This window comes from Lactuca serriola, chromosome 4, assembly GCF_051521515.1.
Source record: "Lactuca serriola cultivar US96UC23 chromosome 4, Lser_US96UC23_V15, whole genome shotgun sequence".
NCBI classification, from domain to species: Eukaryota; Viridiplantae; Streptophyta; class Magnoliopsida; order Asterales; family Asteraceae; genus Lactuca; species Lactuca serriola.
The window spans coordinates 32322966-32346816 of NC_136411.1; the positions used below are offsets into that span (position 1 = coordinate 32322966).

The 23851-nt window shown below is 35.6% G+C and overlaps 1 protein-coding gene across 1 annotated transcript; it reads right to left on the minus strand.

Annotated features, from left to right (window-relative positions):
- Nucleotides 1-20129: 20129 nt before the first annotated feature.
- LOC145098192 (F-box/FBD/LRR-repeat protein At1g13570-like) lies at nucleotides 20130-21529 on the minus strand. Its single transcript, XM_079035855.1, has 4 exons — nucleotides 20966-21529; nucleotides 20784-20891; nucleotides 20546-20692; nucleotides 20130-20456 (listed from the first exon to the last, which is right to left on the minus strand). Exons 1-4 carry the CDS (start codon nucleotides 21527-21529, stop codon nucleotides 20130-20132), a joined length of 1146 nt encoding a protein of 381 aa, XP_078891981.1.
- Between the last annotated feature and the right edge of the window lie 2322 nt (nucleotides 21530-23851).

The window sequence follows — 23851 nt, forward strand, 5'->3', positions numbered from 1 at the left end:
AGTGATTGTTCTCCAATGAAGTCAGCGTTCATAGGTTCTATCATTGTTCAGGTATGGTCGGTAATTGTTTATGGATGAACTTTGGAGTTCAAGGCACTACCGTTGCTAGGATGGAACTGGTGATAGGAAGAGGGTAGTGTTAGTCGCGGATGTTAGATGCATAAGTGGTTGGTCATCGCATGTTCAGGATAATTGTGTTTTCGCATAGGCTGTGTTCGGTTAGAGTTTAGTGGTACTACAATATTGGAAATGAGAACGAGGATTCATCAGCTAGAGTGAAGATTAAGGTCTTCAATTGGCAGCATGTTGGATGGACTGAGGTGTCACACTGGATCAGCGTCCAAGAGTACTCATTGAGATTTCCGAGGATGGGAGATCTCATGGTTTAATCGACGATTAAATGCTAGCATTGGCAGGCACAGGTTGTCATCAGTGGGATATTAGAAAGCGAGAAGGATTAGAAATCCTTCAATTCTCATGTAACGTGAAGACTTAGTCGAGTCTAAGTGGGGGAGATATTTTTTTATAAAGTTCTCCAACTGTGAGTTCTGGTTGCGCAAGGTGCAATCTCTTGGCCACCTTGTCAACCAAAAGGGTGTTTTAGTTGATTCGGCCAAGATAGAGGCCGTGATGCTGTGGGAGATTCCGAGGTCTCCATCTGTGATTCGGAATTCTCTAGGTGTAGCGGGCTACTACCGAAGATTTATACGGGACTTCTCCAAGATTGCGGTTCCTTTGACCCGACTGACCAAGAAATCGGTGGCCTTTCGTTGGGGGCCTGGGCAGCAGGCAGCCTTCGAGGCTCTCAGACAGCGGTTGTACGAGGCACCGATTCTCACCCTGCCAGAGGGTGTAGATGATTTTGTGGTTTATGGTGACGCTTTGATCACGGGCATGGGTACGGTACTGATACAATGGGGTCACATGATATCAGGTTTTGGGAATCAAGTTAGAGTTCTGGTTAGGACTCAAGTGTGGTGGTGTGTTAGGTCGAGTGCGTGTTTGACCCGGTTTGGAAAGTGTTGTAAGACTATGGGGGTAGCCGTAGCATTCACTAGCGATCAGGTAGTATGGAAAGTGTTGTAAGACTACGGGGGTAGTCGTAGCATTCACTAGCAGCAGATAGTGTGAGGGGAGTTGTAAGTCTGCGGGTGTAGCCGTAGCATTCACCAAGTTGACAGATAGTATTAGAGTGTTGTAAGTCTGCGGGTGTAGCCGTAGCATTCACTAGCAGCTAGATAGTGATAGAGTGTTATAAGTCTGCGAGTATAGCCGTAGCATTCACTAGGTTGATAGATGGCATGAGTGTGTTGTTAGAATGCGGAAGGAACAGTAGTACCCACCAGTTTGGGTGTAGCAGCGAGGATACGGAAATCCATATATTGGATCTCGGTATTACCCAAATAGATTAGCTCTGGTTGAGCCAGTGATAAGACTGTAGGAACGCCACTACAGTTATGAGATCAAGGAAATAATGGACTGCTTAAGGGCGTTTGTGATGTAAGGCTACCATTGGTTAGGTAGCAACCACTTTTAGTCTTGGATTGGATGATGACAGGATTCCACACATGGACCTGATCGGTTAGATCAGGAGGTAGTTAGAGCCACAGTGACATGATAACTAGTGGCAACTAGTTCCAGAGAAGGATTTCGTTCAAAAGTCATGTGAGGCGACTAAGTGGGAGTTCTTTGGCTCCGCAGCCGAGCTGGAACCCAGTATTTCAGATGGTTGGTGGACGAATAGAGACCAGGGAGGTCTCGTTAGATATTGGAAAGTAGCCATGTGGCAACATACTGCCTCAGTCAGTTCAGTGTTCGAGCAATTTCTGCATTCGGGCAGTGTTAGTATTCGTGTTTTAGGTTGCAAGTACACACAGATAGCTGGTTTATTGGGGAGTGACAAGTCACTCACAGCGGGATCATCTGAGCTTTAGCCGAGTATAAGTGACCTGCAGAGATAATTGGGCCTATGATTCTGATTTATAGTGGGAACCACATGTTATCAGAAGTTGAGTAGACAGTTGAAGGATAAACAGACTGGATTCATCGATGATGATTCAGTATGAGTGGTCTGTCAGGGAATCAGACCATCTCGAGATAGTAGATTCATACAAAGTAGATGTGATACTGTTGCGGGGAATTCGTTCATATGAGGATATTAGGGTTGTACGAGGATTGGTCGTGGATACCCTGGGAAGGCTAGGGCATGCCCAGGTTAGTGATCATGTTACTAGAAGTGGTTTGGCATATAAGAAATAGTAAGGAGTGATTTCGAGGACGAAATCTAATTTAAGTGGGGGAGAGTTGTAACATCTGTTTATTTATTAGTTAAATAAATAAATTAATGGACGAATGGTAGCCTAAAATAAATAATTATATATGCAGGGTGTTGGGTTCGAGAAGTTAATTGCCACATTTTAGAAGTTGGGGGTTAAAAGTGTAAGTTCTGGATTTAATTTGAAAAGGATTTCAGAAGTTAGGGTGCGTTTGGTAATTTATGGACTTAAGTTGAAAAGATTTGAAGGCTTAGGGGGCTGGTTGGTAATTTCGGGACTTATTATGAAAGGAAATAATGGGATCAAGGGCTAAAGGGTAAATTATGGATTAAATTTGAAAATAATGGTCTTTGAGGGGTTGGAAGTGTAATATGAGCAAAGGCGTGCATATGAGCGGGTATTAAGCCCGTCACCTTCACCGTAACCTTAACCCTAATCGTTGGAGCAGCCGCCACCCTCCTTATGTCTCCCTTCGCCTATACCGCCGCATCCTCACCTGTGAAGCCGGAAAGCCACCGAAGCCAGCCGCCGGAGCGACTACCAATAGCAGCGAGAACATCGTTGTTGACGCCAACACGGTGGCCAGATCTGAGAGTCCGGGATGTCGCCGTCGTCCATTGGAGAAGATGCCAATCTCGTATCGATGCGGCCACTCCTCCCCCTCCTTCTTTTCTGTTTCGTTTCAATCTAGCCGACGTTCGCCAAGGTCCATACGGTCGTGAACGACGCTGTTTCTCTGGACTTCGATTAGTCTATCGTTCCGACCATCTTTCAGCCGTCATTACGGATCCGGTTTCGTGTGGAAGCCTTAGTTTGGATGTGGGTTTCACACATGTATGTACTCGGCATAATTCCTATCCGTTTATGTTTATTGTGTGCATATGGAGTGTTTGTGCCGTCGGAAAATAAGGGCACCACCATGGCAGCCAACCATGGTGGTTTTTGCCGTTCACACCTTTTCTGCCGCCACCAGCCACCACAAGGGTAGCTGTGTGCGTGTTATGATGTGTTAGTGGGTATAGCTTCGTGAGATGTGCGTGGGTCTACCCGGAAATCAAGAATTGCCACTGCCACCACGAACCACCGTGTGTGTGTGTCTTAGTGGTTGTGTGTGTTTAGTTGAGATTAGCATTGTAAAATGTAATTGGAAATCGAAATAATGAAATGAATCTCTAACCACCACCGTGAGCCGGTGGCTGCCGCCACCGGCCGCCGTGTCGGGTGGTGGTGTGCTTAGTTGTGTTGGGATTTCTAGTTTGGGGATGTTTGGACAAGGGACTAAAACCCTAATGGGCCTTGAAACCCTAATGGGCCTAATGAAGCTTAATGGACTCTAATGGACCCAATAAAACCCTAATGGGCTTAATAATATTTTAGTGGTCTTAATAGGCCCAATAAAGCCCTAATTGATCTAAAAGCCCAACAAATTAATAAATGGGCTAGTATTGGCTTGGAAAACCCTAATGCCATCAAAACCCTAATTTTGGGGAATTAATCTAGACACACGAGAATTATTTAATAACTTGAGATATTAAATAATAAACTTTGGCAAAGATTAGTCTAAGCGATAATGGACTTAATGGATTAAGTTCTTAATGGATTAAGTCCTTAATGGGTTAAGTAGGAAACTTAACCCTAATCATCATTTTATGTGAAACCCTAATTTCACTTGGGTTTATTGTTGGGCCTCTCTTTTGGGCCTTGAGGGTTGGGTAATTAATGGGCCATCCAAAGTCAAGCCAATGAACTAGAATAATTTAATGGGCCTGGGGTAAGGCCCATGTAAGGGGCTTGGGCCCAATTTGGAAAATTAGGCCATAGATGGGCCATAGTTAGGCCTTAATGATTATATGATGTTGGGCCTTAGAATGAGACCATGTATAGGCCTAGGCCCAATTTGGAAAATTAGGCCATGTGTTGGGCTTTGATTCCTTGTCGACTTTCGGCCTGTGGATTGGGCCTTGGGCTTGAATAGCCAAGCTAGGGGTAATGTAGTAATTACCCAAAGAATGTACTTATGGTTATGTATTAGGATCCAATTATTAATTGGGTGTTATTTTGGTGTTGACAGTTCGGGAATTCGTCAACCAGCAGCTGGGGTCGAGTCTGCGGGACTTCAGCAAGTGTGGGATTATGCCTTCGGGACTTCAGTAGTGTGAGGTGAGTTACCTTCCAGTAGCGGTGGGTCTACGGCCACAATGCCGGCCCACCAGTAGGAGTTGTTGTTAGATGATTGTCTTTGTGATAATTGTCTATGTTTGCTACTACCTGTTACGTTTATGTGCTAGCATGATATGATGTTATGTGATAGTGGTAGTAGGGGTGAAATAGTCCCCACTTACCGGTCGACAGGACTGAAGGGGTAGGCCTGCACCCAGATATGCTTGGCAGTATATGACTTATGTGTTTATGCTATGCTTTTATGTGGTAGTGTTAGGGGTGAAATAGTCCCCGGTTACCGGTTGAAAGATACCAAAGGGGAGGCCAGCACCCAGATATGCTAGGCAGTATCCGGTCGAGAGGACCGAAGGGGAGCCCAGCACCCAGATATGCTAGGCAGTATCCAGTCGAGAGGACCGAAGGGGAGCCCAACACCCAAATATGCTAGGCAGTATCCGGTCGAGAGGAGCGAAGGGGAGCCCAGCACCCAGATATGCTAGGCAGTATCCGGTCGAGAGGACCGAAGGGGAGGCTAGCACCCAAATATGCTAGGTAGTATCCGGTCGAGAGTACCGAAGGGGTAGGTCGGGCACACAGATATGTCTGACAGTATATGTATGTTATATGATTGTATGGTGTGTGGTATGTTGGGGGAACTCACTAAGCTTTGTGCTTACGGTTTTCAGTTTTGGTTTCAGGTACTTCGTTTTCAAAGGGAAGGAGCCGGCTCGATCGCAGCGCATCACACTATGGTTTTCCGCATATGAGATCTTTGGGATTACACTCTGATATTGTTTTATGATAACATGTTTGATTATTTCTACTTTGGTTTTGACATGACATGATATTATGGATGTTTTATTACACTGTTGGTTTTATAATGACGTATTTAAAAATGAAATTTTTGGCCTGTATTTTTGGGATGTTATACCTACGTATGAGTCTGATAAAGAGCTGCAAGTTTTTTAGCCATAGCGGTCTACCAAAGAGCATCAAAAACGACCTCTTTATAAGATTTTGGCTTAGACAGACGATGTACTTTAGCAATAAATGAGGAAAATAGTGGTGAGTAAGAGGAATAACAAAGTTAGGAAGCTTTGTGGATTTCTTATTACGATAAAGCCTCGATAGTGGGGGATCCTGATGATCTGCAGGCAGAGGATCAACAATAGGTGGTTGATCAGCAGCAGGTTGTGGATCAGCGGTAGTTGGTGGATCATCAATTTCAATGCTAAACAGATCAATAGTATGAAGTTCCTCCCAGGTTGCATCATGTCACTGAACAGAAATGCTATAGAACAAAATGTGCTCCAAAAAAGTGACATTGCAAGAGACATACAATTTTTTAATTTGATGGATCATAACACCGATAACCTTTTTGACCAATAAGATATCCCAAAAATACACAAAAGGTTGATTTTGAAGACATCTTATATTTCTCTACATGAGGGTTCAAGACAAAACAGGTACACCCAAATACTTGTAATGAAGAATAATCTAAGAGTTGCCCGAACAACATTTCATAAAGAGACTCCCTCAGTATTGTGCGTAGGAGGAATGCGATTAATAACATAAGCGGCGGTATGAATAGCTTCCCCCCAAAACATATTGGGAACTTGAGCAAAAAGTAGCAAGGATTGTAGTTTCTAGGAGATATTGATGTTTCCTTTCTACAATACCATTCTTCTATGGGGTGTTTGTAAAAGATGATTGTTTCATAATGTCATCAGATGCCAATAACTATTTAAAATAATTGGAGGTAAATTCCCCTCCTAAATCACACCAAAAAAAATTTATGACAACAAAGTGTTGAGTATTAACAAGAGCTCTGAAGTCACTATATATGGTGAAAAAGTCAGACTTGGGCTTCATAAACTAAACCTACGTGTAGCGACTTTAATCATCAATGAATGAAACATAATAGTTAGCTCCAAATTTAGAGGTGATCGGAGAGGGGCCCCACACATCAGAATGCACAATATCAAAGGGAGCAACAGAATGAGTGACACATTTATTAAATGTTAAAGTAGAAAATTTTCCCAATTTACAACCATAGAAATTAGAAATGTCATCAGTTTTCAAAGAACCTAACACACAAGTGGAAACCAAAAACTGTAAACGAGACGTTGAAACATGTCCCAAACGAGAATGCCAAAGATAAAAAAACAAATGAAAAAGGATTTAAACGAAAGACGACAAATCGACAATAGATGCAGCAACATGTAGTTGCTCCAAAACATAAAGCTCCCCAAGTCTACGACCTATTCCAATCACCCTCTAAGACCGAATGTCTTGTACACAACAGAATGAATTAGAAAAGAAGACCCAACAACCAAACTTACGTAACTGACTGGCCAAAGAAAGATTCAAAGCAAGTGTGAGAATGTAATAGATATCAGTTAAAGATATATAAGGAACGTCAATAGAACCAACACCCTCTACTAACATAGGTGTAACACTAGGAGACATAATAGAGACAGGTGTACAAGATGATAACGAAGCAAAAGATGACATATGTGGTGGCATGTGATGAGATGCACCGGAATCCAATATCCACAAGGATGAAAGAATACCTGAAGTGTTAGATGAAGACAGACCTGAATGATGTATGGAAGCTGACATGGCAGTTGGATTAGTAGCAATGAACTGTCTGAACTGCTCAACAATATGGGGATCCAAGGCTTATGGTGGTGTAAAATTTGTTTCATTCTCAACTAAAGGTGCAACAGAAACATACTATGGTGGCCTAAAAGATGTAAATGAGGGACCTGACTGAGACTGTCCAAAAGACCAAATATGTTGTGAAGACTGAGGCTGTGCAGGTGATCTCGTTTGTTGTTGCTGCTAATTTCCCTTGCTTGTCAGCAAAGGACAATTTTCCTTCCAATGTTTCTTCTTACAGAAAGCACACTCATTAAACGCAACTTTAGGGCGATTCTCGTTTAAAGGTTGAGGTCTTTGTGAAACAGAAAAGAAAGTAGGATTCGCTGTCTTGGGACCTTTGCTAGCATAGGACTTGATACGAGTTTCTTCAGCAATCAACTCGTGAACAACCGAATCAATAGTGGGAAGAGGTGTGAGATGCAAGATTGATCCAGACAAGTCTTCAAAATATGATCGTAATGCCATCAAGAACTGAACCAAACGTTGCTCTTCCCTTCGATCAATATAAGGCTTAAAAGCCTTCAACACATCAAGTTCTGTAAGATCCAACTGATCCCTCAAATCCAACATAAATGCATAAAATTCCCGAACACAGAGATTGTTCTGTTGGAGGGATCAAATGTCAAACTCTAACTGATATTGCTTTGAAAAGTTAGACCGAGTATACAGCCTAGCCAAGTGATCTCAAACCTCCTTTGTTGTGTCATACTTCGCCAACTGAGTACCAGATAACATAATTATTAATTCAAGCAATGATCTTGGAGTTATCAGTCTCCATAAATCCAGTAAGGCTGCATAATCCACAACCTTTTCATCTATTGGTTTCTTTTTGTCACCTGTTACAATCCCCCACATAGTTTTGCCTCGCAAGAAATTCTTCATAACATAACTTCAATAGGAATAGTACTTCTTGCCATGGATACTAATGGACCGAAGAGAATTATCTCTCGTGGCCATACTTCAATATCAATCAAATAAAAATAACCAAAACAGTAGTAAATACGAATAGCAGCAACAACAATCAGTAACTCGAAATCAACAAAACCAATAGATGAAATGAAACCCTCGAAATCGACGAAACGAACAAATCTAATCAAACAGAATACATAAATGAGCAAGAAAACCATACCTAAAGTTGCGAAAATTTTCGAAAACGGGTCACACAACGTCGTGCCTACTACAACTCGCCCCCAAAAATAAAAATACCGATACCATGTAAACTAACAAGACAAGGCACCGCTAGGGTTTCGTATTATTATCAAATGAGAAGTGGAAAATACAATAAAAGAAAAAGATTTAATATATAAACTCACTGATTAGGATTTTCTAGCTAATGGGCCAATATAAACCCAATACAAAATAAAGCCCAAATCTTGTTTGACTAACAATTATAAAACCTACAAATGTTCACAACTTGAACCGAAGGTAAACGCGTAAATAACTCAACAAATTGTACACTTTATTTGAAGAAACTGCATATGACAAGAAGAACGGGAAGTAAAGAGACAGTTTATGGCGAGGTATATTTGGTCCCTTTATTTGACGATACTTTATTGCATGGTCCTTCTAAATTTCCCTTTTTGTGTATATCTTTTATTATATTACTGTTTTAATTAATTTATTTTGATACTAGTTTATAACCCGTGAAAACCACGTCTATAAAATTAATTAACTTTCATATTAAAAATAAAAAATTATTAATCAATTATTTTAAATAAATTATTATTTAAGATATATTTTTTAGTTATATAAAATTATAATCGTTGATTTAAATAAATACATTTTATCACTTTATAATATGTATTAATTTCATTTTATTTTTTAATCTAATGTTATTCATTTAACATAATTAAAGTGAAAATTTTTAAAATGAAGAATCAATTATTAATTTAATGTAATTAGATTGGAAAATTTAAAATTTGAAATTTAAAATGGACAATTAATAAGTTGACAAGTGGCATGATAGATGACATTATATTAATGAGGAGTTCTAATATTATGACATTTGTCAATGGGAAAATAAACTTATTCATTTATTAGAATGGGGATACTATTAGAACTTTAATAATTATCATTACTTAGACTTGCGGTTCAACATATGTAGAAATTAATAAAAATAAAAGATTAATTTAGAAAACGTTGGTAAACTATGTATGGAATACGTTTAATTTGATAAACCGGATACTAGGAGAATGAACAATAAAAATAAAGAATTAAAGTAGTATATATATATATATATATATATATATATATATATATATATATATATATATATATATATATATATATATATATATATATATATATATATATTAAAATGAGAACAATTGTTGTATTGAGAACATTTGAGAACAAATTTCAACTACACATCTAAAAAAAGGAACGTGTCATTTAAGTGCTAATGAAGAAAGGGGTTATCTGTAATTTAACTAATGATTCCATATGCTTTGTTTTTCACGCTCGAACTTAGTGACACCCTTCTCTGGTTCTGCCCTTTGCCCAACATCGACTCCTCCCGTTATGCCCCTCCAACATTGATGTCACACCCCCAAACCAGAACGGCGGAAACGTTCGGGGGTGGATGACTTCATGTATAGTATCATAACAACGAGTATAATAGTGAAGAAAGCAAACACAACCATCATCAATATAATGGAAAGAGTTACATCATAGAGTAAGTTTACATGTTTCAAAATCAATTACATCATGATGACAAAATAAGTTTTGAATTTAACGCCTTAGCGTCCCGTCCTCGAAAGCAGTTGATTACCTGTTTAGTGATTTCCCGAGAATACAAGTTGTTTGAAAAAGTGTCAACACAAAGTTTGGTGAGTTCATAAGAGTTTTAATTGAGAAATAAACTATTTTCCTTGTAAAAGCAATTAAGTTGTTCCAGAAAATCCGATATTTTCCTTAAAGAGTGAACTGAAAGTTTCTATGTTATGAAATAGCGCATCCTAGAATTCTCTATAGTTTCCTTCTATAATCTCCAAGCATATATAAGTTATATAAAGTTAAAGTTAGATAAAACGTCGAATGTAATGGGTCTGCCCTAGGCCCACAACCAAACAAGGAACAGAAAATAAAGCGGAGCCACCAATTCTAAGTCAATCACGACTAGATTCTATATAACTCTAGCATATACACTTAGAAATTATAGCTGAAAACTAACAATTCTAGATAGAATGTAGTCTTAAAACCAAAGACCGAAAACAAATCCTAGTGTAGTGTATGAAATAGTAGTAGTGGCTTTGAACATAAACTATACATATCATAGTTCATCGAATAGTGATAGTGGTAGCGAACATGAACTATGCATATTATAGTTTATCAAATGTGATGGTGATGGTGAACATAAACTATACATATCACAGTTAATCAAAATAGCGATAGTGGTAGTGAACATGAACTATGCATATTATAGCTTATCCAAAAGTGGTGGTGGAAGTGAACATAAATTATACATATCATAATTCACCAAATAGTGGTAGTGATAGTGAACATGAACTACGCATATTATAGTTTATCCAAATTGTTTGTAATGTTATGCAACCTAACTATATCTGCTATAGTTAGCGTATTTGTTGGTAGTGTACACTTATTATAGTTTATTGTAACTACTAGTAGTAGTGGCAAACCTTAGTATATGATTCGTATCTTCGAAATAAGGTAAATAATAAGTATTATCATTCACGTATATTCAATTAGTACTATCCTTGTCATGGTTTACAAAATGTTTGTATGTCAGGTATGTAAACTTTGTTTATGACAATTTATTATTTCACCATACTTAATATAATAAAACCCATTTGTTTTCTGATGTATGTCTACATGCCAAGACAAAATGACACATAATGTAATAATATATAATTACATAGTGATACACACCTTGCTCAACAAGTTATAAGGTGTGAATGGAAGTTATAAGCTGTCAACTTGCTTTTTAACAGTTCTGTACTGTTTCGGAAAAATTCCAGAAAAATCATACGAAGTCGAAAACTAAATCCGTAAACTCTGCGATTTTAGAAAATGAGTCTAGTTTGTTCATAAATTTATTCATGATTTTTATATGTCTCTAACTCGTGTGAAAATGTCCATCTTCACAGACTGGTCCGAATTCGTAGCTACTGTGATAGGCAGTTTTGTAAAAATCGCCAAAAATTGGTGAAAATCGTATGAACATGTGCAAGTAGTCATTTTAAAGGTATAAACCTGAAATATTTGCATCTAATATAGTTTTAAAAACTAAAATGTTTAAGTTGACCAAAACAGTCCGTGAATGGAGTTAAACTCTCCTAATGAAAGCTGTTGGAAAAGTTTAGTTGTGTTCTTGGTGTTGTAACTTGTATTCCACCCCCCCCCCTTAAAACTTGAGAAAAAACATGAAAATATAGGGGTATGAACTAACCTTGTGTGATTTTAGTAGATGGATCATGGATGTTGAGGAAAAGGAGTGTTCAACTCAAGAACACTAAGAAGATTGCCTTGAAGATTCGAGATTCAAACACCAATGTGATGGAATTTGTGTAAGCAATCTATGATTTTGAGTAGGAGGATGTGTAATAATCATAAGAAAGATGATGATACTTACCAAATGAAGGAGAAAATCCTTGAAGTATGCCTTGAAGTTCCCAAAATTTAGAGAGAAAGATGAGAGAATTTGGAGTGTTATTCTTGGAGAAAGATGAGAGAATGAATGAAGTGTGAGGAGAGAGGATGGAAATTCCAGCTCTAATAACGTGGGAAATTGTTGGAAATGATGAGAAAGGACACTGACATGACTAGGGATGGTGGGGAGGGTGTGGGTTGGTCATGGATTGGGTATGGGTGGTTGCTTGTGTCATAAACTAAAGAAAAGTCAACACTCCACCTCTTGTACTTCAGCCACTCTTCTTGGATAAGATTTATCCCCAAAAACGTGGTTAATTAATAAATATGGGGCCTTATATGTTAAAATAAAGTTTTGGGTGAAAATCTCGCGTTAAAATGATGAAAAACGGGCTTAAAATGAAGTCGTAGTCGAAAACCGGGAAGGGAAGCCGAAGTTGCAATGGTCAGAGGGGCAAAGGCGAAGGTGGGGTTCGGTCCGAGAGGACCTTCGGTTCATGCGAGGTTCGGGCCCGAAGGATTCGGGTTCGGTCCTGAGGCTTCGAGTTCGGCTCCTGAGGCTTCGGGTTCGGCTCCTGAGGCTTCGGCTTTGGGCCTGAGGCTTCGGGTTCGGGCCTGGAGCTTTGGTTCTCAACAGTCTCGGTCCCTAAGAGGATCTTCGGCCCTAAGAAGGTTCGCTCCTTTAAGAGGGGTTTCGGGCCCTTAAGCCTATTTTACTCATTTTTACCCCATTTCAAGCCGTTTTTGACCCGGTTAAGGGTCGGGATGACCCGAATAATTTCAAAAAGTTATGGGAACTTTTGAGAGAGATTTGGGAGAGATTTCAAATAGAGAGAGAGAGAGTGAAAACGATTGAGTGAGGTTTCGCTTGTGGTATTTTTGAGTGTCCGGCTTCACAACGCAAGGTCCGTAAACCCTGTTAAGCCATATTTTAGTGTCCTACACACTCCCGATGAGTGTGCAATAGTGTTTTATCGCTTTGGTTCATTGTTTAGCACTATAAGGCTAAGGAAATTCAAACATACGAATTTTCCAAATGATGTTTTCTCATTAGAATAGTGAATTGTACAGTGATTACATAACATAAACCCTAATGTACCCGGGTTAATTGAGTTGACCGGTTTGACTTGTTGACTTTATTTGACTTTAACTTGACCGGAATTTAACGATTGTCACAATTGACCCCTCCTCTTAGTGCTTTTCTTCTTCCTATGAACTTTCATCTATGCACGATAGTTGTTCCAGAAATTCCATGCTCAAACTCAACAATTTAATCTTCTGAAGGTACAGTTACTACTCTATTTCTCTCTCTCTCTCTTTCTCTCTCTCTCTCTCATTAGCACATTCTAGTTTGATTTGTACTCTGATCAATAAAACAATGGATCTGATCGAATTATGAGTCAGATTCATGATATTGTGAAATCTGACATCGTTCCATTTATAGTAATGAATCGTTTCTTCTGCATACTAGTTGTTGGTGTCAATGATAAATGAAAATAGAAAGCTCTAGGGGCTGGATTGGAGTCTATTTGAGAGTTGATGATCACTGTAGGATTTCATGCACATAAGGTGTTTGTCATATTGTCTGAAAGAACCTAATAAGTGTAAAAGTGGCATTTTATGTGAAAATGCTTAACTTTGAACCCTCATTAAGCCAAACATTAAGGTCGTTAGGTTAAATTGAATTTCACATCTCAATATCCTAATGAGTAACCAACAATCATGTTAAAAGTGATAAAATTAAGGCTTAACCATTAAGAACTTAATAGAACACCAAAAGTGATTTAATAGCTATTATGATCAATTTTCTCAAATCTGTCCTCCAAATTATAAAATTTGTGCAAGTCATTAGGAACACCTAAAAATCATGAGACTTATTTTTCTGGAAATATTATTGTCTCTAGTTTCTTCAAACTATGAATCACATTTCGAAATTCAAAATCCTTGAGGGGTAAAATTGGCAATCTTCTCAGGTTGGTCCATGCTATCACAGATTTCATGCATTGTCTTCAAAAAATCATAATAAATTCATCAGAACTCCAAATGCCAAAATTCCAAAGCATATGGTTAGATATGGATGTATAGTTTCACAAATATAAAGGGTCTGATGTAATTCTTAGTAGATTGGTACGGTTTATTCCAATAGTGTTGAGTGGTCCAGAATGTGACAGCTTAAAGTTACTAACTTGTAAATTTAATATAAAATCAACCAAAAATCATTAGAATGAGATCTTTATAAGATAAAAAAGGGAATTTTACCGATATTATTTTATCGAAATTTAAGAATGAGTTGAAAGGTAAGAAAACAGATCCCAAAAGAGCACTACAATCAAACAGAAAATAAGAAAATATATACATAAGTTTTATAAGAGTAATACAACAAAGCACAAGCTAAATAATGTTATGATTGTTGTGTAGGTTCTCGGAAAGGAAAGGAGCCATCTTGCTCATGCTAGCTAATTTTCAAGTTCAAGGAGGCGAGTTACACTAACTCTTCTATAATGTAGACATTACTTGTTTTATAATATTGTTTACGGTTACCCTAATCCGGTAGAGTGAACAAGGAAAGGCAAAATGTAGTTTGTTTTTAGTGTAACATGCAAACACGATTCATTTCTGTGTTCTTGATTCATTAATTGTTCTCGTGTATTAAATCACATGCGATTATATGATCTAATCACATATGACGTATATGCGTAAGATTCATTTTTGTGTTTTCGATTCAATAGTTGTTCTTTATCCATATTAACCATATGTGATTAAATATATAAAATGACATATGGTTAAATACATGATAACAACTATTGAATTGAGAACGCGAATTTGAATCTTATTCACTTAAATCATATGTGATTAGATACATATAATCACATGTGATTAAATACATGAGAACAACTATTGAATGGAGAACACACAAATGAATATTGTCCACATAAATCATATGTGATTAGATACATATAACAACATGTGATTATGTGTATCTAATCCCATATGATTTATGTGGCTAAGATTCATTTTCGCATTCTCAATTCAATAATTGTCTTTTTTCCACTTTAATCATATGTGATTAAATACATTTAATCAGAGGTGATTATATGTTTCTAATCACATATGATTTTATTGGAAAAAAATGAATCTTGTCTATATAAATCACATGTGATTATATACATGATAACAAATATTGAACCAAGAACACAAAAACAAATCATTATCCAAATTAATCATATGCGATTAAATACATCTAATCACATGTGATTATATGAATCTAACCACATACGATTTATGTGGACACAATTCATTTTCTCTTTGTCGATTCAATAGTTCTTCTCATGTATTTTATCACATGTGATTATATGTTTAATCGCATGTGATTAAGTACATGAGCACAACTATTAAACCGAGAAGGCAAAAATGAATATTGTCCACCTCAAATCATATGTGATTATATACATATACTCACATGTGAGTAAATACACAAAAGCAATTAGTCAATTGAAACCAAAAAAATAAATATTGTTTACATAAATCATATTTAATTAAGTACATATAATCACATGTGATTATATGTATCCAATCATATATATATATATATATATATATATATATATATATATATATATATATATGTGTGTGTGTGTGTGTGTGTGTGTGTGCGTGTGTGTGGATAAGATTCATTATCACATTCTCGATTCAATAATTGTTCTTTGTCAACTGTAATCATATGTGATTAAATACATCTAATCACATGTGATTATATGTATCTAATCACATATGATGTATATGGCCAAAAATAATGATGTCTATATAAATCATATGTGATTAGATACATATAATCATATAATGATGTCTATATAAATCATATGTGATTAGATACATATAATCACATAAAGATTATATACACGAGAACAACTATTCAATCAAGAACACAAAGATAAATATTGTCCACATATATCATATGTGATTAAATGCATATAATCACATGCGATTACATATATCGAATCACATCGAATTTATGTGGAAAATATTCATTTTCGCGTTCTCGATTCAGATGTTGTTCTTGTGTATTTAATTACAGGAGATTATATCTATCTAATCGTATATGATTTATATAGAGAATATTCGTTTCATATTCTCGTTCAATAGTTGTTCTTTTACATTTAGTCACATATAATTTATGCACACAAGATTCATTTTTGCATTTTCGAATCTTGTCCACATAAATCACATGTGATTAAATACATGTAATCACATGTGACCAAATACACATGTGCTTATATGTATCTAATCACGTATCATTTATGTAGACTTGATTTATTTTTGTATTCTTAATTTAATAGTTGTTATTTTACAACATTAATCATATGTGATTAAATTGATATAATCAAATATGATTATATGTACCTAGTCATATATGATTTATGTGGATAATATTCATTTTTGTGTTCTCGACTCAATAGTTGTTCTCGTGTATTTAACAATATGTTATTATATGTATCTAATCACATATGATTTATATAGACAAGATCGATTCAATTTTGTCCATATAAATCACATATGATTAGATACTTATAATCACATGTGATTAGAAACGTGACAAAATTATTGAATCTAAAACTCGGAAGTGAATTTTTTTTCCATATAAATTTCATGTAATTAGATGCATTTAATCATATGTGATTATATACATGAGACCAATTATTGAATCAAGAACGTGAAAATATATTTTTTTCTACATAAATCATATGTGATTAAATACATGAGACTAAATATTGAGTCGAGAACACGAAAATGAATATTGTCCATATAAATCATATGTGATTAAATACATATAATCACATTTGATTAAATACATATAATCACATGTGATTAAATACACGAGACCAACTATTGAATGGAAAACGAGAAATGAATATTGTCCACATAAATCATATATGATTAAATACATATAGTCACATGTGATTATACGTATCTAATCACAAAATATATATGTGGACTAAATTCATTCTCGCTTTCTTGATTCAATAGTTTTTTTGGTATAATCATATATGATTTATATAAACAAAAACAAATCTTGTCCACATTAATCATGTATGATTAAATACATGAGAAAATTGTTGAATTGACGCAAAAATAAATATTGTCCACATAAATCACATGTGATTAAAAACATAAAAAAATTTCTTGATGAGAAAATGTGAAAATGAATTTTGTCAATGTAAATCATATGTGATTAGATACATCATACATATAATCACATGTGATTAAATATAAGAGAACAACTAACGAATCAACAACACGAAAATGCAAGTTGTTCACATAAATCATATGTGATTAAAACATATAATCAAATGTGATTATATATGTCTAATCACATGTGATTTATGTGGATAATATACATTTTTGTTATTCTTGTGTATTTAGTCATATGTGATAAAAGGTATCTAATCACATATGATTTATTTAGACAAAAACGAATCGTATCCATATAAATCATATGTATACATATAATCACATGTGGTGGTGGTGGGTGGGGTGTTGGTGGTGGTTTCGGGTTGGGTTGATGGGTGGTGGTGGTCTTGGTGAGTGGTAGGTGTGGGTGGTTGTGGCGGGTGGTGATAATGGGTGGTGGTAATGGGTGGGTGGTTGGGGGTGGTGGTGGTGGTGGTGATAGGTGGTGGATGCGAGTGGTGATGGTAGGTGGTGGTGACGGGTGGTAATGATTGGTAAATAGTGGTGGTTGGTGGTGACGAGTGGTGGTTTTTGTAGGTGGGGGTGGGGCTTGTGGTGATAGGTGGTGATGATGGGTGGTAGAGGTGGGGTGGTGGTGATGGATGGTAGTGATGGGTGGGTAGTTGTGAGTGGTGGTGATAGTGATGGGTGGTGGTTTTGGTGGGTGACAGGTGAGTGTGGGTGGTGGTAGTGATAGGTGGTGGAGGTGGGTAGTAGTGGAGGGCGGTAGTGGTTGGGTTGTGATGATGGTGGGTGGTTGTGGTGGTGATGGGTGGTGGGTGGTGGTTGTGATGGGTAAGTGGTGGTAGTGGTGGCAGGTGATGGTGGGTGGTGGTTAGTGATGGGTGGTGGGTGTTGGTTGGTGGTGGTGGGTAGTGATGGGTGGTGATGCTGGGTGGTGGTGGAGGGTGGTTGTGATGGGTGGTAGGTGGTGTTGGTGGGGTGATGATGATGGGTAGTGGAGGTGGTGGTAGTGCTTGAGTGGTGATGGTGGTGACGGGTGGTGGTTGGTGGTGGTGGTGGTGTGTGGGTAAGTGGTGGGTGTTGGCGGGTGGTGGTAGGTGATGGGTAATGATGGGTAGTAGGTAGTGATGGGTGTTGGGTGGTGGTGGTAGGTGGTGGTGGGAGGTGGTTGTGATGGGTGGTGATGGCGGGTGGTGGTGGTGGTTGGGTGGTGATCGTGGTGGTGGGTGGTGGTTGGTGGTGGTTATGGTGGGTGGGTGGTGGTAGTGGTGGTGGCAGGTGGTGGTAGTGGCGGGCGGTGGTTGTTGGTGTGGGTAGTGAAGGGTGGTGGGTGGTGGTTGGTGGTGGCAGGTGGTGGTGATGGGTGGTGGTGGCAGGTGGTGGTGATGGGTGGTGGTGGCGGGTGGTAGTGATGGGTGGTAGGTAGTGGTGGTGGGTGGTGTTGGTTGGGTGGTGAGTGGTGTTAGTTAGTGGGTTTTTTAATTGTTTGTAACTATTTTTTGATTTATATGAATATTATTTTATAATTTTAATTAAAAGAATTGTGTTGTCCAAATTTGTTTTCAAATGTTCTCACGATAAAAAATGTTTTCGATTGAACGCTATATATATATATATATATATATATATATATATATAAGGGTATTTTGGGCATATTACCCATTTTACTTTCAAGGTCCTTCAAAACAAATTTCATTCTTTTTCAACCAAATTGAGAACAAATTCATTCCATGTCAACCAAACACACAATATATTATAATTCTTTTAACAAATTCAATACCTTTTCTGCAAACCAAATTCCCCCATAGACAACTATAAAAGAGTGGCGTCTTCTTTTGAGGGCACGTCCATCTTGTAAACTAGGGATGAGATTTAGAATCGGAAAACCGGACCGGAACCGTTAGAACCGGAATATATAGAACCGGTTCCAGGTTTAAAAGTTGGGTTTATCCAGGTTCCAGGTAATCCGGGTTTGGGTCCATCGGGTCCGGGCAAACCGGGTCTAAAAACCAGAACCGGTGTTAGGAACCGGAACCACTTTTAGGGCCGGAACCGGTTTTTGTGAAATGTTTAAAAGTTGCATATCTTATTCGCTTCAACTCCGACTGACATGTGGTTGTTTCCAACTTGTAGTTTAGAGTTTGTACAAGATTTTAGACTATCAATTTTGCCATTTTTAATTTTATATTCATTGACTTACAGTCCCCCAAAGTTGATATATCAAAGCTGGAAGTTTTTAGTTTTTCATTTTTTTTGTATTTGGTAAAAGCTTTAAAACATGCATATCTAATTCGTTTGAAATCAGATTGACATGTGATTGTTTCCAACTTGTAATTTACAGTTTGTACATGAGTTTAGACTATAGTTTTGTCATTTTTGGTTTAATATTCAATGATTACGGTCCTCCGAAGTCGGGATATCAAAACTGAAGATTTTCAACTTTTCAGCTATTTGTTTTTGTATTTTGTATTCAGTGAAAATGTTAAAACATGCCTATCTCATTCGTTTAAAGTCGGATTGACATTCGGTTTTTTTTTTCTAGAGTGTATTTTAGAGTTTTTACATAATTTTAGACTATAATTTTTTTAATTTTGGTTTCATATTCAATGAGTTATAGTCCCCCAAAGTCGGGTAATCAATATGAAAATTTTCAAAGTTCAACCCACTAAGTAGTAAGTAATTACCAAAAAATTTCGATTTTTCCGGGTTTTCCAGTTCTAAACCCATTTTATTCAGTTCTAACCTACCCACTTTGACGTTTCAGGGTTTTCTGGTTCTAAATCTACTTTACCTGATACCGTACCTGGAACCGTTCCTATATACCGGTCCGGTTTCTGGTTCTACAAAATCGCATTAACCGGTTCCGGTTTTCCGGGTCCGGGTCCATCCGGTCCGGGTTTGGATCCACTTTCATCCCTACTGTAAATTTGATTTTACATCATCATTAGGGCAATCATAATATAACATTTACATTTTATAGAGTAAAGCATCAAAATTTGTCGTTACTACGAGTTAATGAACATAAAAAATTTAAAAAAAAAATTTTAAATAATAATAATAATAATAATAATAATAATAATAATAAGAGTAGAACTTATCATATTACTCGTGATCAACCCAAAAAGACATATAAACAAGTTCAATATAAGGCGATAAACGCACTCTGCTTTGACAATCCTTATAGTTAAACCAACACAATTAATCTAGCATATTAGAACTTTATTTGGCTCAATTCCTATATCGGTAATAATTTTTAGGTCGTTTGATAATAAAGTTTGCTGTTGGGGATGCACGTGGAAATGGAATCTGTAGTAAATCTCGAAGCATCTTGACTTCTTCATCAACAGAAACAGATATATCGAGCTCTACCAGTGCTTTCTTTAGCACAGGTGAGTTAGCCATAACGAGCTTCACAAACTCCATCTCAAGAGCATGATTAGTAAAACTTGTTATCTCCATTTCTTTAAGATGATCCAACTTGAGGCCCAAATAATCTTGAATATCATGCAAGTTACTGAAAGTTTGTTGAAGACACTTATTATGGTCCCAATACATCTAATCAGAAAAAACATGTCAAAATCGTTAGTAGAATCATGAAAACACAATTTGGACATATGTGATATTATGTAGTTGTTGATATTTACCTCCATTTTAATCTTCTCCAAATTTGGACAGCTGTTGATCACACATAAAACAGTCGAAAGATCAACGAAACACACACCAAGAACAAGTATTCTCAAGTGGGGTAGTGAAATCGGGAGCTTATGTGGCATACCACATGCAGCCAAAGGCTTAAATTAACCAAATACTAAAAGTAAGATTATAAGTTTAATTAACACAATTGCATAGATAAAAACAATCACGTTAAATACATTATATTACCTTGATATACAACCTAGAGAATTCCAGAACTTGAATCGAAGGTAAACATTTAAACAGTTCAACAAACTCATACTCAGTAATCTCCATGTCTATCCAATAATCTCTAAGCTGCATTCAAATACCTTCTTTAAGTAATATTTTATTGGAAGAGTTTCATAAGTAGTTATATGCCCCTTACATACCCAAGCAAATTCCTCAACTATGGGGCAATTGATAAGGAACTGAAAAAGCATGTCGATAGTAATAGAAACATCACAAAAGCGCAGGGTCTTCAACCTACTAAATCCGTTATACATTAATGGAAGCTCAAAAGTACAATATGAGAGATCTAGGTGCTCCAATCCTTGCAATGAAAAGAACGATCTTGGTAGCAAATAGGTATCGGTTCCCAAAATCTCGAAGATAAATTTCTTGAGATTATTACCCCTTGAAAGATGAAGTATTATCTGATCAATCTCGCTAAAAATTTCTGAATTAACAAAGAGACTGAATTCCAAAATCGGAGCCTTGTGTAGCAAGAAAACGTGGAAAATGGCTTTCACAAACTTATGTTCATCAATTTCTTCATTTCCATTTCTGTCATTAAATACAAGTTTTGCCATGGTCGTCCAACAATACCTCCATTTCCTTGACAAAATGCTTGTCCTTAATGCATCTCGAATCGGCATTAAAGTTAGAATTTTTTCAATTGTGTCCTGAGGAAGAGCGCTAATTCTATCCCGGCTATTCTTGCGTTGACCTTTCATCTCTTGATAAATTCCTCCAAACTTGATGCTTGATCGACAAGGCTGCAAAGAGAAATGCAAAACCAAATACCAGAGTCATAAACTCGTTATTTTAAGCACTTGATTGAAAAAAAAACTAAAGGTTTTATTATATTCATCGATAAAAAGTGATGAAATAAGATCTGGGTTTATGCCGATTCAGATAATATCGAAGTAAAGAAGGTAGTTACATCAAAGTGATGGAAACAGAACAAAGCTTCTAATCGAATACAATAACCAAAGCATGCAAAAAAGATTGCGAATTTGGTTTCGTTATATCAATAGTTAAGATCCCACAAGTGCTTATATAAACATGAACATTTGCAAGTATATAAACGAAGATCCAAACTTGAACTAAACCACATTTTAGTACGTTCTACGATCTATCAACTGTTAACACAAGTAAGATTCATGAACTTGAGATGATCGAAAGTTTGAAAGGAAACCTTATGGTCTAGTTACAGGGTTCCGGTGGATGGGAGTCGAAGAGATCGCCGATGACAAGAAGAATGGGAAGACGAAGAGAGGTTATGGCGGGATTTTATAAATGTCTAATTTGTATATTTGGTCCTTCCTTTTGACGATACCTTACCATGAGGCCTCTTAAGTATCCCATATTTATATATATATATATATATATATATATATATATATATATATATATATATATATATATATATATATATATATATATATATATATATATATATATATATATTAAAATGGCAAATATAACCCACTCTTAAACTACCTCTTAAATTCACTTATATATTCAAATTTTATAAATTTAGTTTGATATGGTAATCATTTACCCTATCAAATTAAATTTATATAATTTGTATATTTATTATTATATAAATTTAATTTAATATGATAATTATAATTTTAATGATTATAATAACTTTGAATTATGTTTCAATAAAATCGTAACCAGAAAACGAGGTTTAGAAAAATAAAATAAATAATATAATAATAATCATAACATAAATAATAATTAATATAATTCAAATAAAAGTAGAAAAGGTTGATAATATAAGAAAAAAATTAGAAAAATGGTTTTTGTACTTTATAAAAACTCATAAGTTGAATTCTAACTTTTTTTTATGAGAACCGTGCCCGTGGATGCCAAAGTGTTGGGAAATTCAAGAGAAAGTCCTAATATTAAAATTTAAAATTTTATTTTTTAATAGAAAATTCCCGATTATTTAATCTTTTTAATAGAAAAATAAAAAAAAAACTGATTAATTTATTCACTTTAGCATTTTTTGATGGTTATAGATAAAATCGTTAATCTTTTCAAAATAATTGGACTTTTATGTAGATTTTTTGTCAAAACTTATATATAATGTATAAACGTATTTTTTTATGTATTTATATCTATTTTTACGTACTTTTGTATTTTTTAAAGGTTTTTATATGTATTTGTTTATTATTTTTAAGTATTTTAAATGGATAAACGTATTTTTTTACATATTTATATATATTTTAAAGTATTTTATACATTGTTTTATGAATTTTTATGTATTATTTTTTTATGCATTATGTATTTATATATACTTTTACATATTTATGTCCTTTTGTAAGTTTGTGTATGTATATGTATTTTAAATTTATAAACGTATTTATATGCATTTTTAAGTATTTTATATATTTTTTATGTACTATTTTTTTATGTATTTTGTATTTATGTATTTTTTTTTAAGTTTTATATATATATATATATATATATATATATATATATATATATGTTTATGTATTTTTAATGTATAAACATATTTTTTTACAGATTTATATGTATGTTTAAGTAATTTACATATTTTTGTGTATTTTGATGAGCTTTTTTATGTATTACGTATTTATATGTATTTTTATGTATTTATGTATTTTTTTTTAAAGTTTTTTATATAGATGTTTATGTATTTTAAATGTATAATTGTATTTTTTTACGTATTTATGTAATTTTTTTTACTTCAAGTCGTCTTCAACATTTCATTCAATTCGTACAACTTCTTCGCGTCTGTATAGATGGTTTTCCTACATACCTATATATTTTAAGTTTTTCCCATTAGCTTATCTTGAAATTAAACATCGAATGAGAAAAACTTAAAATATATTGGTATGTAGTAAAACCATTGATGTGGAAAAGAATTATGCAACGGTTTACCCTACCAATGTAACTACTTTCTACTTAAGACAGTGTAACTTGTTGTAAATAGTATAGCACAAAAGTCAGATATCAAACACAGGGAGCGGTATGATTAGCTAATTTTTACCTGCTACTAACTAAATTACTAAGAAAATTAT